The sequence below is a fragment of the Chelonia mydas genome, chromosome 10 (assembly GCF_015237465.2).
Source record: "Chelonia mydas isolate rCheMyd1 chromosome 10, rCheMyd1.pri.v2, whole genome shotgun sequence".
Lineage (NCBI taxonomy): Eukaryota > Metazoa > Chordata > Testudines > Cheloniidae > Chelonia > Chelonia mydas.
This window is the reverse complement of record NC_051250.2, coordinates 19,461,894-19,476,369: the sequence shown is the minus strand read 5'-3', so window position 1 is coordinate 19,476,369 and position 14,476 is coordinate 19,461,894. Positions and strand designations below refer to the sequence as shown.

Genomic DNA, 14,476 nt, shown 5'->3' with positions numbered 1-14,476 from the left:
AGGATCTTAAGATAAGTTCCTGTTGCAGTGACCAGGTTTATTGTACATTTCATTACTCTAACAAGGAATTGCTGCAGTTACCCTGCTGGTTTGAACTTTCTCCCCTTCTGTTAATCTTCCTGCATCTTTTGGGGCTGCAGCAGCTGTGCAGTCTTGATTTATGGCTTTGGCTCCATCTCTCATAATAGAAGATCTGTCAATTTATAAAAGCAAAACAAAACACCATTATTTTTTATCCCATACCATGAAGTTTTTAAGCCTTACTTAGAGGGCTGTGGTTTCTGTGGTTCACGGAATTACTCAGAGCATTCCTTGCATTCAGGGCACACCTCCAGCAGTATGAATCTGGAACAGATTGGTGATGAACAAAACTTCTTAGCATCCAACTGTGGATTGGATTAAATGTTTGGTCTCGGTCCGTTTCCCAGTGGACAGATGTTCACATTCCCCAAACTCGCAGCTATTGTGGAGTCTCAGCAGAGAGGCCAAGGATTAAATGGGTACAGAGACTGAAATACTCTCTCACGCAAGGAGGTGGCACACTGCATACAGAGAAGCTTGCAGTGCTACTGCCAGTGCTTTTACTGTTCTGAGGATAATCCACAAGACTTCAGCCTTTAATGCTGTCAATCCAGCACCATCCAAAAGCAATGAAGATTTAGTTAACTATGTGATGCACCACATAAGTGAGGGCTAATGACCTTGACGAATCAAATATTTCAGCAAACTTTACTAATAACAAGTATCAGGGGGTAGCCGTGTTAGTCTGTAAGTCTATCTTCAACTTATCCTAGAAAATGATCCCTCACTCTATCTTTACTAATAACAGTTCACTTGTTAATGGGGTCTGAACCTGCCTCCTATGGGAGCTGTCTGTCAGTTACTGTGATTGACAGCCCACTATGGCTTCAGTCAAAAATGTGTACTCCTTGTTTACCTTGCCATCTCTTACCTCCCTTTAACAGCTGCTAGTTGATCTGTGGTTTTAAAATTGGAGGAGTGACTCTATCAACCTCATGGTATGGAAGTGCCCATCATCTGAACTCTGGGGAGGAAACTTACAGCTCCCCTTGGGAAGTATAGAGAAAATATTATTAAAAGTGCTCAGTTGGTGGTGCCTGTTCACAGCCATGCATTCCATCCATGTGCACATCCTACTCATTTACAGCCTGGTCCAAACTCCACTGAACTCAGAAGGAATATTTCCATTGACTTGAAGGGGCTTTGGAGCAGGCGCTTGCTTTGGTGTCTGAGGCACGTCTACACTCACCTGCACAGTTTTCCTGGGGACACAGCATTTCTGGCAGCGATGATGTCCTTGGTGCTTCCTGCGGCTGTGGAATAAATATTCTTGTAATATCTTACATCCTCCTTTGTTCTGTTTAGCCTCTGAGAGAACGAGGGGGTCATTGGAAAGAACTCCTGATAAACGTAAGTGCAAAGCTGCAGTGATGGTGCAGGCATTGAATAAGTGTGTGTTAATAGCATTATCCTTGCCTAATAAGATGGTAGCATTCATGCATTGTGCATAATTAGCCCCATTTAGTGGGATGCATCGCAGTATGGGATCTCATAGGAAAATGCCTGAGATTTCATGAATAGGAAAAAGCTAATGTTTATTGATTGGCTCTTCCTGATCTGCTCTTTCATTTGCTCTTCCCCTGTGTGAACAGTAGTGGATCCCCACTGAGACAACTTTCATTAATCAGAAAACACATGAGTCATGAAACTGAAAAGAGAGTTATTCAGTTGGTGTACCTTGTAAATCACAGCCCTCTTTCTCTTCTGCATTGTTATATGAATGGAGAAAGTCTGCAAAAGCCCCGTTTCTCTGTAAAAGTTCTTGGTAGGAGCCAGTTTCGGAAATCTCTCCATCCACCATCAGAACAATATTGTCCACTTGGGGCAAAATGTTGATTGCATGAGTCACCAGAACACGAGTCTACTTTAAATAAATAAATATCAGTTATAATTGCTCCAGCCTTCTGCTGCCCTGCGCAGCCTCTCTTGTCTACTGAAGGGACTGCACAGGTGAGCACCTCTGGCAGTGCGATTGATCTAGTCAGTTTCACCACTGATGTTATCACCAAGGCTGAACCGCTCAACTTGGATGACATTCCTCGGATTCTGTGTCAGATTTATTATCACTGACTTGAATATCTTAGAGCCAAATTCATCCCTTCTGCAACTCCATTAACTTCAGTGAAGTTACACCTGGTATGAAGTTGCCCTTTGATTTGAAATTCCAAGGATATTTCCACACAACTGTATGTGGGAAGAAAGTCAGTAAAGATTTTTTTTCAAAATAAGTCTCGAACATGTCTCTATTTCTAATATATAATCAAACTCTTTGCGAGTGCTGACTAAGTATAAAGTCAGTTCTATGTGTGTCTTTCTGAATTTCAATCTCATAATTACACTGACAGGCTGATAGATCTAATTGTGAATACAAATTTGACATTTGTAAGCACTGATTGCTTGTTTTAATATAGCTTTTTACTGAACTCTTACACTAACTGGACTAATAATCAGCACTTCCAGAATCCATTCTACTTACACATTAATGTTGGACTTTAATCTTGGTTTTGTCAGAATGCTCTTCTCCATATTTGTCCAATTAAAAAAGAGTGCCAACCAACAAAGCGCAGGCACTTAGAACTTGCATACTAACGAAAGGTTTCAGAGTCGCAGCCGTGTTAGTCTGTATTCGCAAAAAGAAAAGGAGTACTTGTGGCACCTTAGAGACTAACTAATTTATTTGAGCATAAGCATCTGATGAAGTGAGCTGTAGCTCACGAAAGCTTATGCTCAAATAAATTGGTTAGTCTCTAAGGTGCCCCAAGTACTCCTTTTCTTTATACTAATGAAACAAAGTCCATGCCACAGCATAGACTGCAAAACTACCATACAACCGACCAGTCCTCCACTCTACTGCACTGAGAGGTGATATTCAGATTGTTTCTGACAAGAATAAGGACTGCAAAGCAGAAAGAGAAGAGAAACACTTAGAATAGATATTAGGACAAAGTCTTTAATGCACAAGCAATCGGGCTGTGGGAGTGGTCAAGGTGCCATCGCTGTAGATATTCAACAAGGGCATAGAGCAGACAGATATGATCTAGTGATTATTCCTACCAAATGCAGGCATTGAAAGAGACTGGATGACCAAAACCATTTTTTTTCATTTATTATTGATGGTGGGGGATATTAATTTATTTACATACCCTGTCCTTCAGTAAGCCATTGGGTCCAATGACGTGTTCAAAAATATGCTGTCCAACCTGGGCATCCACGGCTGAAAGGGGGTCATCCAGCAGGTAAACTGCTGCCTTCTTGTACACTGCCCGAGCTAGGCTCACTCTTTGTTTCTGCCCTCCAGATATGTTTATCCCCTGTTGAAATACAATGATGTATTTCATATGCTCCGGTATGTGTTTTGACCCTTTTCACTATCTTACACTGAGACTTAACAAGTTTAATGGCCCTTTCTACATTTCCTGTATGAAGTGCTGTCATTACTAAAGGCAGAATCAGTCAGCCCTGTGTGATCAATAACTGCAGCCATGCGGGAGGGGACCCTATAACAGCTTGGAGTTATTGATTTTGGCCCAAGTTTTCAACCATTTCTCCAAGTTTGGGGTGCCTCAATTTTCAGGTGGCCAGTCTCACACCTTTAAATTAGAGCCTGGTTTTTCAGCAAGTGCTGAGCACCTGCCCTCTCCCTCAAGCTGGGCACCCACAGTCACTAGGCACGCATGGAAAGCTTGGCGGGAGATAGTAACTGGTCAAATACCTTCTCTCCTATTTCACTTTTACTTCCTGCAGGGAAGCTCTCCAGGTCTGGCTGCAGTGCACAAGCATCAATCACGCTGTTATACCAGCTTTCGTGCATCTCTTCTCCGAAGATGATATTCTCTTCCACGGAAGCATTTTGTATCCAATCTTGCTGGGGGACATAAGCTACTGTGCCCTATAAAATGGAAATGGGTGAAATCACTAATGCATTTCTCTCTTTCATAAGCAAAAAAATATATATGTTCGATAGAGCAGAAATACGGTGTTTTACGATCACCTCCCTAGATTTACCTTATTGCCATTGTGTAATGTAAAAATATGAGAGCCCAAGGACTAACAATAAGTGGCTCTTACAGCGTGCTATTTCCCCATAGATCTCAAAGCACTTTGCAAAGTAAGGGAAGTGTCATTAGCCCCATTTTACAGATGGGAAAACTGAGACACAGAAAGGTGAAATGACTCACCCAAGCTGTCACAGAAGGTCAGTGCCAGAGCAGAGAATAGAACCCAGCCCCCCTAGTCCCAGGTCATTGACTAAGTCACTGGAGGAAATTGGGAGGCAAACTTGCAGCCAGCCCAGGGCTCCTTGCTCAGCTGCCCCTCCTCCCTCAAAGTTTGGCAGAAGATGGATTTTCACCAAATATCTGTGACTCCATGTGCAACCTTGTCAGCATGGTAACTGCTCATATGTGCTAACTGGAAGCAAACACTCAGGGGGAGCTTTACCTTAATAGCCACGTAGCCATCCAACTTCTGCAGCTCACCAAGTAACGCGTACAGCAGGGAAGACTTTCCAGCTCCCACCTGGCCAACCACAGCAAGTAGGCAGCCTTGGGGAATGGTTAGATTTATCCTGCAAAGAGACCGCCCAGCATGTCCCCAGGTTAGTACCTTTTCAGATGCAGCATTTCCAAGGGAAACTAGCCACATTTTTGCTATTGTCTCTTAAAGAGAGAAGAAAAAATTTGCTTCCTTTTCCTTCTGTCAGTTGTCAGGCCCCTGTTATACAGGACAATCAAACTACCTCCTTCTTCCACACTAACTTTCCATCCCTTTCTACTGACAGCTCAAAACTCACCCTGTCAAAGCTGTCTCTGGCCAGGACACCACTGTCCCATTCTGCTCACTGCTGCTTTTTATCATCTAGAGATGGGCTCTTCTAAACAAAACCTCAGATCTAACCCCTGTCTGAGGCGATTTGAGATCTAGATCTTAATGTTAAAACAGGCCCACCTATTTGTGATTGGTCTAAGCCAACGTTGTCGTCGTCGTCGTCATGTTCCCATTATGCCTCTGGCGTTTAGGGCAGTGAGGAAGCTCCTCCACTCCTGTCTGTCTCTGGCAAGTCTTTCAATGGTTCCCCAGCTGTGCCCCAGGTTTTTCAGCTCGGCCAAAGTACTGGATCTTAATATCCTTGCACTTTGGCATGCTCAAAATCAGGATTCAGATCCAAATTTGTGACTTGAGCCCATCTCAGCTACTATCAGCTTCTTACATCCCCCTCTTCCACTGCATACGCTTAACTCTTTGTTATTACATTTTATAATATTATCCATTTCTGGAACTGCTGTGCAGTGTGAGGTCAGTGTAAGCTGATATGGAATGGCATAAAATGGATTTCACTGTAAAGGAAAGACACATTTCTGTTCCAGTTTTCAAAGGAAGCTGTCTTATTAAAGAGACAAGGTGGGTGAGGAAATATTTTATTGGACCAACTTCTGTTGGTGAGAGAGAGAAACTTCTGAGCCACACAAAGTTCTTCGTTGGGTCTGGAAAAGGTACTCAGAGTGTCGCAGCTAAATGCCAGGTGGAACAGATTGTTTAGCATGCTGTCTTAAGACACCTGAAGCTCATCTTTGGACAAGTGGGTGTTTGGACAGATAATTGCCAGTCTGATGCACCCATGTGCCTAGTTGAGAATCCAGCTATAGAGCTGGGACATCCTACTAGTGTGTCCACATTTGGACTGGACACAGGTATAATAAATGTCCTGCACGACTTGATTTTGCAATTTAATCTGAACTATGTTTAGAAAAACAAAATGTAGGAAATTTAGATCAGAAATCCCTCTAACTATCCTGTACTGGCCTCGCTGGATTCACTCTGCAGGGCTGTTGATCAGCACGGATGATGATCACTGCATCGCTGGAAATATTTATTTGAAATAAAAGCCTGTACCTTTTAATGCAAGGAGAGCTTCCTCTGCACCAACTGAATGTTCCATTCCTTACAGTGATACCATCCTGTACTAACAGATAAAGAGACATGAAAGGCATATATGCGTATGTAGAGATGGGTACATATATGTACCTGTTTCTATTTGCAGATGAAAAAAGTCAATATTCTCAACAGCTTAAAAAGATAAATGCAGTTCCATTATCACCAAACTGAGTGCACATAGTAGACTGCATATACACTAGCAACTAGAGTGGGATCACCAAACCAACAGATAAAGTGCATATCAGCCAGTGGCTAGATTTGTCCTAGTGACTTAAAGACGAGATTCTGTTGGTCTGGTCCTCAGCTGGCTAACTATCCTGATTCACACTAGCCAAGGATGTGGCATGCAGGCCCCTCACCAATTCCTTGAGTTATTCAGTGACCCTTAAAGGGCTGCATTCTAAGAAGTTAATTATTATAATTAAGACTATTTTAATGTTAACGCTATCAAATCTTCTCTTGAGAAATACACATGGAGGATAAAAATTGTGTCTGTCAAATGATCAACATACAGGAGAGAGAACCGAATGAAACTAGTGGCTCTAATGGCAATGCAGCCACATTTTACACGGCGCACACTCCCTGTGCTGTGTGTAATTAATGCTAGTGGAAGCTGAGTGCTATGCGTTCCTCACGGAGGGCAATCACCCTAGGTCAATGCTTACAGTGGTCCGAGGTAACTGTGCTCATGTTGTTTGGATCCAGCTCTTCAAGACTAAGAAAGGCAGCTAAACGGCTTAAGGAAACCTTGGCCTGAAATTAAAAACACACAAATCAGCCAATGGATGTAAAATAGTAAATGGTCATGGAGTGGGGTGGCCACCCACTACTGCCATGAAGGGCTTGAAATCAGCCCTGGGAGAGGGCTGAGGCTGCAAGAGGGCTGCTGCTAGGAAAAGCAGTAAGACTTGGCTGATTGGGGAACCAGCCGCAGACACGGCCACACCCCAATCAGGGTCCAGCTGGCCCTTATAAGAGGGCAGTGGGCCAGGAGCAAACAGAGTCTTTCTCTCTCTCGATGTGGAGAGGGATGGGCCTGGCTGCTAGGAGCTAAACCAAGACTGGAGCAGGGCTGGGGGAAGGCCAGAGGAGCTGGGGAGCTTCAGCCTGGAAACCCCCCAGGCTGCAGGCCTTGTTAAAGGCCAAAGAAAGGTACTGCAGTTGCAGAGGGCAGCCCAAGGGTAGGCAGAGGCAGCAGGTCCAAACCCCCTTGCCAGTGAGGAGTGGCATTTACACTGCCGTCTGGCCCAGGGAACGGGGGCTAGTTGATGAATGGCAGTGGCCAGAGACTGAGGTGAGGTGGGGATAGAGGGTGGGGGTTCCCCTGGGAGGGGAGACCCAGATCTGTGGGGGTACTGCCGGGGGCAGCACCCCAGTCTGAAAGGGGCACCGGGGTCCAGGAGGGACTCGGGCCCCGCGGCAAGCGGGACACCGGCCTGCAGAGGGCGCTCTGGAGGCTGGAAACGCTAATTCCCTGAACAACCAGCAGGAGCCGCTGCAGGGGTGAGGCGCCGCCCTGCTACAGGTTACAATTCAAGTGAATGCCCAGCTCAGGTCATTTCCATGGCAACAGTATTGTCTGGGTGATTGCAGTTTATTTGTGGAAAATTAAATTGACAGATGAGCGTTCTTGGTGCTTTAGGCAGCAATGGGCGTTGGTGCCCTTCCCCCATACCAATTGCCTTTGTTCCATCCAGCTCCGCAATACTCTGTCCTTCCATGTCCTTTCTTCTTCTGGAAGGGAGCCCCTCCTTCTGTTTGGAGGTCTGCATTTGGCCATCGTTTCCCAAATATGCCCCAGAATCCTTTTTCACTGGCTCTAATGCTCTTTCAATGAGGTGCAATGACAGTCTTCTTGGGGGGCAGGAGGGAGGCCCAGCTTCCCCACTTCTGCTAGAAGCAGCAGATGTTCCCCCTCATCTCCCTGGCTTGGTTGAGCAGTGCTCGCTCACAACTTCCCCTCTTCTCATGGGCTAGTGTTGAGAACTCTCCCCCATCTATCTGTCTGCTTTAATCACCCACTCAGGATAATGGAGCCTGGAGCACACCCGAGATCTAGTGGTGCCTTCTGCATAGGAATGAGCAGAAATAAGAAAACATTTCTGGAGCAGGAGTTTGGAGCCCACCCTCTTCCCCGCTGGAGAAGAGTGGATTGGAATTGGCCCATTGCTGAGTCTGGCCATCACAATGCTATTTTGTCAGACACTTAAATGTGGCATCCTGGGAGATATGGTCCCGTCTTGCTATATGGGATAGGTGGCAGCCTACTTAACCTTTCCCTAAGACTGCCCCTGATCTTAATACATCCTTATTGTTCCATGTGAATGAATATAAATCCAAATCAGTTACATTACATTACATTATGACAGCCCAAACACCATGAAAAAACTGCTCTTGCTAACCCCCTCAATACACTATGAAACATTGACTGCACAGCACTACCCAGAAGGCTCCATGCATTTGGATGGCTGCATGCCCTCATGCTCCACTCCCCAATTCCCATGCCGTTCCCCACATGACCTAAGGTAGGAGTGTGCTGCTCCTTAAGAAATCCTCACCTCGGAACAGTGATGTGCAAAGGAAAGTAACAACCAAGCAAATGAGAACGTAGCCTGCAACTAACCTGTATAGCAGCATTTATGGAATACGGCAGGAAAGAGTGAGCAGTGTTGAGAATGTTGATCAGCGTCAAAGAAACAAAGGCTTTCTGAGCATCTAGGACGTGCTGCTCGTCCACCAGGGTGTAGACCGCAAACATGACAAATGCAATCTGCAAGGGAGCAAAGGGAAAGCAAACTAGTATTCACAGACAGGCAAAGCAGTGCTCAGATGGTGCATCGTTCTCCCAGGACTCATTTTTGTAAAACCCCAGTGGCATCAGCCACACCCATTTACGTTGTTCTGTGAGTTCTAGAAGCAAAGTTTTTATAATCTGGTGACAGTGAAGGCAATCTGATTATGTGCTATTTATTGTGCTTTTGAGATTGTTGCAGCACTGCAAATACAGTGAGATAGTGACATGAACATTCCCCTCCAGAGAGAAGGCTATCACAGATAGTGTATGTTGCTGGGCTGGGACAGCAGCACATGCAACAGTGCATTATAAAAAAATACTGAGGCCCTGATCCTGCAGTGAGCTCCATGTGGGTGGACCCCTGGACTTTCACATAGCCCCAGGGCCTCGTAGGCCCTGTATGGATGTAGGGATCTGCCTGCAGGGAACCCATTGCAGAATCAGGCGAATAGACTATACATTTCTCTGGACAGGCATCTGTCTATTGGATTTGTCTATCAAGCGCCATGCACAGCTATGGTGCTGAGGGAATAACAGGCTGTGTGCTGTGAAGGAGAGTGAACTGCTCACCAGGAATGTAGATGAGTGGAAGGAAGACAGAGACAGCGAGAAGAGGATCTGAGAACTTTTTAAAGCTTGAAGCTCTTGCTTTCGGATACAGAGTACTTTCTCCATAAAGGCTTTCTCCCAGCCATAGAGTTTGATGATCTTAATGTCACTGAGGATGGCATTGGTGAGTCTCGCTCGGTTATCTTTATGGTTCATCTGGTCTTCCTAAAATAAAGGCCCATTGAGGCTGTCATTAAGAATGCTGAAAATGTCTCTGTTCCATCTTTGTGAACACCACTTTGAACCTGGCTGTAAATTCGGAATGGATCTCTGGGCAATTAAGTAACATGTGGGCCCTTTGCTTGTAGTTGGATATTTACTTTTGGAGCTTCAGGCAAGTTAATTGTTTAGTAGTAGCAGAAAAACATTAAAATTTTGGTCTACGAACCTGCAAAATACAATCCTATTAGAGAGCTCTATAAGCAATCTTCAGAGGCTTTGAATGTCTGGGATCCTTTCAAACAGGAACGATCAGCATGGATAACAAACACTGAGCGATCACTTAGTCACATCTCAGAGCAATGCATTCTGTTACAGTATACCTACATGTAATCACCTCTGTTTTGTTCCTTATCCTTGGGCTCCATGGGGCCCTGACTTGGGTGAGAATGATGGGATTTAATCTGTGATGCTAGACCTTGAATCCCAGAAATTCACATGCCAACAACATTTTGCATTTTTAGGAGGCAAAAAAGTACCTGAAAGTGACTTCTCTTCTTGGTGATCACAAAATTCAGAGGCAAAAGAATTAGAAATACAGCAATTGCAGTCAAGGCAGATGGTCCCAGGAGCTGCCAGGAGAAAAGAGGTGAGATTGCCATAGAAACTCAAGAAACATTGGTGAAATATTTGTAGAGATGCTAGTTTTCCTGGTCACCTTGTTCTTTGCCTGTTTTCCCACTTGAGGCTTGTGTCTAACACCCCTTTGGGTAATCCTAGAACTTTCCTCCTCCTCTGCCTTCAGGAGTATTTTGATTAAGACACTGTGACCAATTCATCCTTCTGCCGCCTCCACCTTCCAGGAGAATTCTAGAGTGATCATGGTCCTTACTCAACTGTTCTGATGCAAAACACCTGAGTACTGAATTCACAGAGGCAAATCCTCCTCTCACATACCCCGCGGTAAGCCCATTGAAGCCAATGGGTGGAGATTTGGCCCAGTGATTTTATTTTCATAGACTGTCTCATAGGTGGTAATGTTTTTTATTTTGCTGAATTATATTTATTTCCCTGAAGGAACAAAGTCATGTCTGTGAGAGATCCAGGAACATGCTTGAGAACAACACTTCATTGCTAATTCCTCTAGCACAGGGGTGGGCAAACTCTGGCCTACGGGCCGGATCCAGCCCGCATGCCTTTTTAAGCTGGCCCCGAGCCATACCAAGCGGTTGCAGCCCCGCTTTGAACGGTGCGGGGTCGGGGGCCGAGCCCACAACACGCGGCTCGGCCCTACTTTGGGGCACTGGGTCGGGAGCCACACCCCTGAGCCTCTCCCCATGCCCCAACCCCCTGCCCCAGCCCTGATCCCCCTCCTGCTCTTTAAACCCCTCGATCCCAGCCCAGAGCACCCTCCTGCACCCCAAACCTCTCATCCCCAGCCCCACCCCAGAGCCCACACCCCCAGCCAGAACCTAAACCTCTTCCCGCACCCATGCCCCAGCCCTGATCCCCCTCCTGCCCTCTGAACCCCTCGGTCCCAGAACAGTATCACAATGATCTCTCTCATCAAATTGCCTCACTGTCTCACTGACTTCATGAGAATCAGCCTTTAGGATAAAGTGTAGGAAAGTTCACGTTGCAGGTCATACTCATTGCTATGTTTTAAGGCTGTGCCAGATAACTGAACACCAGAACCCTGAAAGTCAGAGAGCTGAAAACAGTTATAGTATTTGTGACGGTGCTCCCCATAAGGCTTTATGGAAATATGCTTATGAATATATATGACATAACTGGAATATGTTCTATGCTACATATGCCCTGTAACATATCTATGTAAAGGTTATGATCTACTGAATCTATTAATCCTATTTGTATGCATGTATTATTTTTGTATTCAAAGTTATGAATATTGGCCGTGTACTGGCTTGATTTCCTAATAACCTTAGTAGAGCATTTGGTCAGGTCCTGGAGAAAGGAATTCGCAAAGTTAAGTGCCCGATCAAGAAGCACTTAAGGAACAATGCATCTTGGAATGCTCCAATCCGCATAAGAAGTCTTCCTGGAGACATTCAAGATACCATGTGGCTTCTGCCTGTAAAAACGGTGAGTCATGCATGGACATGTGACTTGCCCAGGTGACTCCAGAACTCCATCTTGGAGCTGGACTTTGCATAGGAGAGAGGAGGGGTTTCCACCCACAAGAGAAGGTCTATTTAAGCCCATGGGAGACCCCTCCATTTGGTCTTCAGCTGGCTACAGAAAGAGCCTCTTCACCCCCAAGAAAGAAACTGGAACAAAGCACAATAACTACAGGGGGTGTGAGTGATTGCTGGACCCGGACTAGAAGGAGATCAGTCTGTAAAAGGAAGCTTACTGGAACTGGTGAGGTTTTGTCTGTATTCAATTTTATTAGACATAGACTTGCAGGTTTTAGTTTATTTTGCTTGGTAATTCAGTTTGTTCTGTCTGTTACTACTTGGAACCACTTAAATCCTACTTTCTGTATTTAATAAAATTACTTTTTACTTTATTAATTAACCCAGAGTATGTATTAATACTTGGGGGGGGGGAACAACAGCTGTGCATATCTCTCTATCAGTGTTATAGAGGGCGAACAATTTGAGTTTACCCTGTATAAGCTTTATACAGGGAAAAGCGGATTTATTCAGGGTTTGGGCCCCATTGGGAGTTGGGCATCTGAGTGTCAAGGACAGGAACACTTCTGTAAGCTGCTTTCAGTTAAGCCTATAGCTGTTAGGGGACATGGTTCAGATCTGGGTCTGGATTTGCAGCAGGCTAGTGGGTCTGGCTCAAACCAGGCAGGGCACTGAAGTCCTAAGCTGACAGGGCAGGAAAGCAGGAGCAGAATTAGTGTTGGCACATCAGGTGGCAGCTCCCAGGGGGTTTCTGTGATCCAACTCGTCACAGTATTGATTGTGAAAGGACAACATATTTTTCTTCTAAATGGCACCACCAGAAGGAGAGCCGATGCTAAAAGACCCCCTTTTTCCATGAGCTGGTTGTAAGAACAGTCACACTCACTGTCTCTATCTAGGAGATCAGACTGAACACTGGAATCACAAAAATTAAGCCAGGAACTGTGTGTTGTGTGGGTGGAAGGATGAATCAAAGCAAGGCATCTAGTGAAGAATAACAAACAACAATGAAAAGATACATTTAAATGTGTGGGGAAACTCATTTATCCTTCTAATGAGTGTGTGTGTGTGTGCGCGCACGCGTGCTTTATACCACAGAGCTCAAAGATGGATGGGAAAGGAGACAGATGGAAATTTCAGATTGTTCTGGGCAGCAAACTTCACACCTGACTCTTGACAACTTCTCTTTGCCCTTGATCTCATGAACAGGAATGGATAGATGTGACCATCTCTTACCTGCCACAGGAAGACAAAGCAGATGATGATCCGAATGGGAGCAAGCCAGGTCCCATTAAAATATATAATGAGATCCATTAACCTTTGCACGTCGACACATACCAGATTGACAATTTCTCCTACAGTTGCTGCTCTCCTTGCTGCATTTGACATGACCAAGACCTGTGGGTGGGAGGGGGTGGGGGTGGGGGTGGGAGAAGCAAGAGCCCAAACAGTCAAAATCAGCTTCTGTTCAGAAAATAAATAACCAACATTCATGCTGAGGTCAAAGGGAAGAAGGATCAGCCTCATAAAGAGGCCAAGTCCTAGTCACCGTAATATCAAGAACGAAAACATCATTCAGGGTCATGTGACTTCACCCTGCAGATGAGGCTATTCACTGCCCAACAAGAAATGAAATGTCTAGCTTGCTTGGTAAAGCACAGCTTTCACCTCCTGCTCTTCAGTCCATTTTTTAGATGCAAGAGCTACTCCATGAACCTCACAACAGCAAACAGGACAATGCTTTCCCCAGATCTCATGGAGATTTATGCAGCTGCCCTTCACGTGCAGTGTAACCAAGGAATTATTTGCTAAAAATAGCTCTTAACTATTATTCATATTTGGGGTAGCAGTTATTAAATACCATCTCTTATAAAACATTAGTGGTTGATAAGAAAATCAACTCCCAAAGGGAAAAGCTGGCTTACCTTCCTATACACTAGGCCTGTGACTGCAGTCTTCAGCCTCATTCCCAATACAAGACACACGTACATGTAACGTTGTTCAAACAGAGTCTGGAGGCAAGCTAATAGGAAGAGTAATGTTGCATAGAAATAACCTTTCCAGTTTGGGGCTTCTCGGTCTGTGATGAACTCCAGGAAAAGGCTGCAAGAGAACTTTGAGCAGGTGGATGCAAACTGAGATGACAAAATACATGGCCCTTATAGCAGGCAGTATTTTTAGAAAGGCCTAAACAGTGGGGATATTTTGTCTTGTCTTTAGCAAGGCTACAGGCTTTGTAATTCTCACTGGCTGATATTTGTCAGTAAATCAATACAAGGCTGGACAACAGCTCAGCATCCTAAGTATGTACAATGGCAGCACGCAACCTAATTTTTGTTTTGTTTTACTGCAGCTCAGAACATTCAACTGCTCCTTCTCATGCTGGCGCAGAGATGTCCTAGCTTAACACTTTCCCAGTACAGTATAAAACAATCTACTACATTTAGGGCTGATGATTAATCACAGTTAACTCACACTATTAACTCAAAAAAAGTAATTGCAATTAAAAAAATTGCAATTAATCACAGTTTTAATCGCACTGTTAAACAATAGAATCCCAGTTGAAATGTGTAAAATATTTTGGATGTTCTTCTACATTTTCAAATATATTTACTTCAATTACAACACAGAATACAAGTGTACAGTGCTCACTTTATATTATTTTTTATTACAAATATTTGCACTGTAAAAATGATAAACAAAAGAAACGGTATTTTTAATTCCCCTTATACAAGTATTGGAG

The 14,476-nt window shown here is 44.6% G+C and overlaps 1 protein-coding gene across 3 annotated transcripts in view; it reads right to left on the bottom strand.

The window, feature by feature from the left end:
- LOC102940874 (ATP-binding cassette sub-family C member 6) overlaps positions 1–14,476 on the bottom strand; it is a 47,708-nt gene that overhangs the window by 15,609 nt on the left and 17,623 nt on the right. For 2 of the 3 annotated variants that reach the window (XM_043523389.1, XM_007058162.4), the window contains 13 exons: positions 13,659–13,836; positions 12,970–13,131; positions 10,117–10,209; positions 9,380–9,583; positions 8,639–8,785; positions 6,681–6,768; positions 5,974–6,043; positions 4,522–4,648; positions 3,794–3,970; positions 3,225–3,392; positions 1,759–1,942; positions 1,271–1,334; positions 82–193 (listed from right to left, as the gene is read on the bottom strand). In XM_043523389.1, coding sequence (XP_043379324.1) covers positions 82–193; positions 1,271–1,334; positions 1,759–1,942; positions 3,225–3,392; positions 3,794–3,970; positions 4,522–4,648; positions 5,974–6,043; positions 6,681–6,768; positions 8,639–8,785; positions 9,380–9,583; positions 10,117–10,209; positions 12,970–13,131; positions 13,659–13,836 — 1,774 coding nt within the window. The remainder of the gene's footprint in view (positions 1–81; positions 194–1,270; positions 1,335–1,758; positions 1,943–3,224; positions 3,393–3,793; positions 3,971–4,521; positions 4,649–5,973; positions 6,044–6,680; positions 6,769–8,638; positions 8,786–9,379; positions 9,584–10,116; positions 10,210–12,969; positions 13,132–13,658; positions 13,837–14,476) is intronic. The other variant, XM_043523390.1, reaches the window with a different exon arrangement.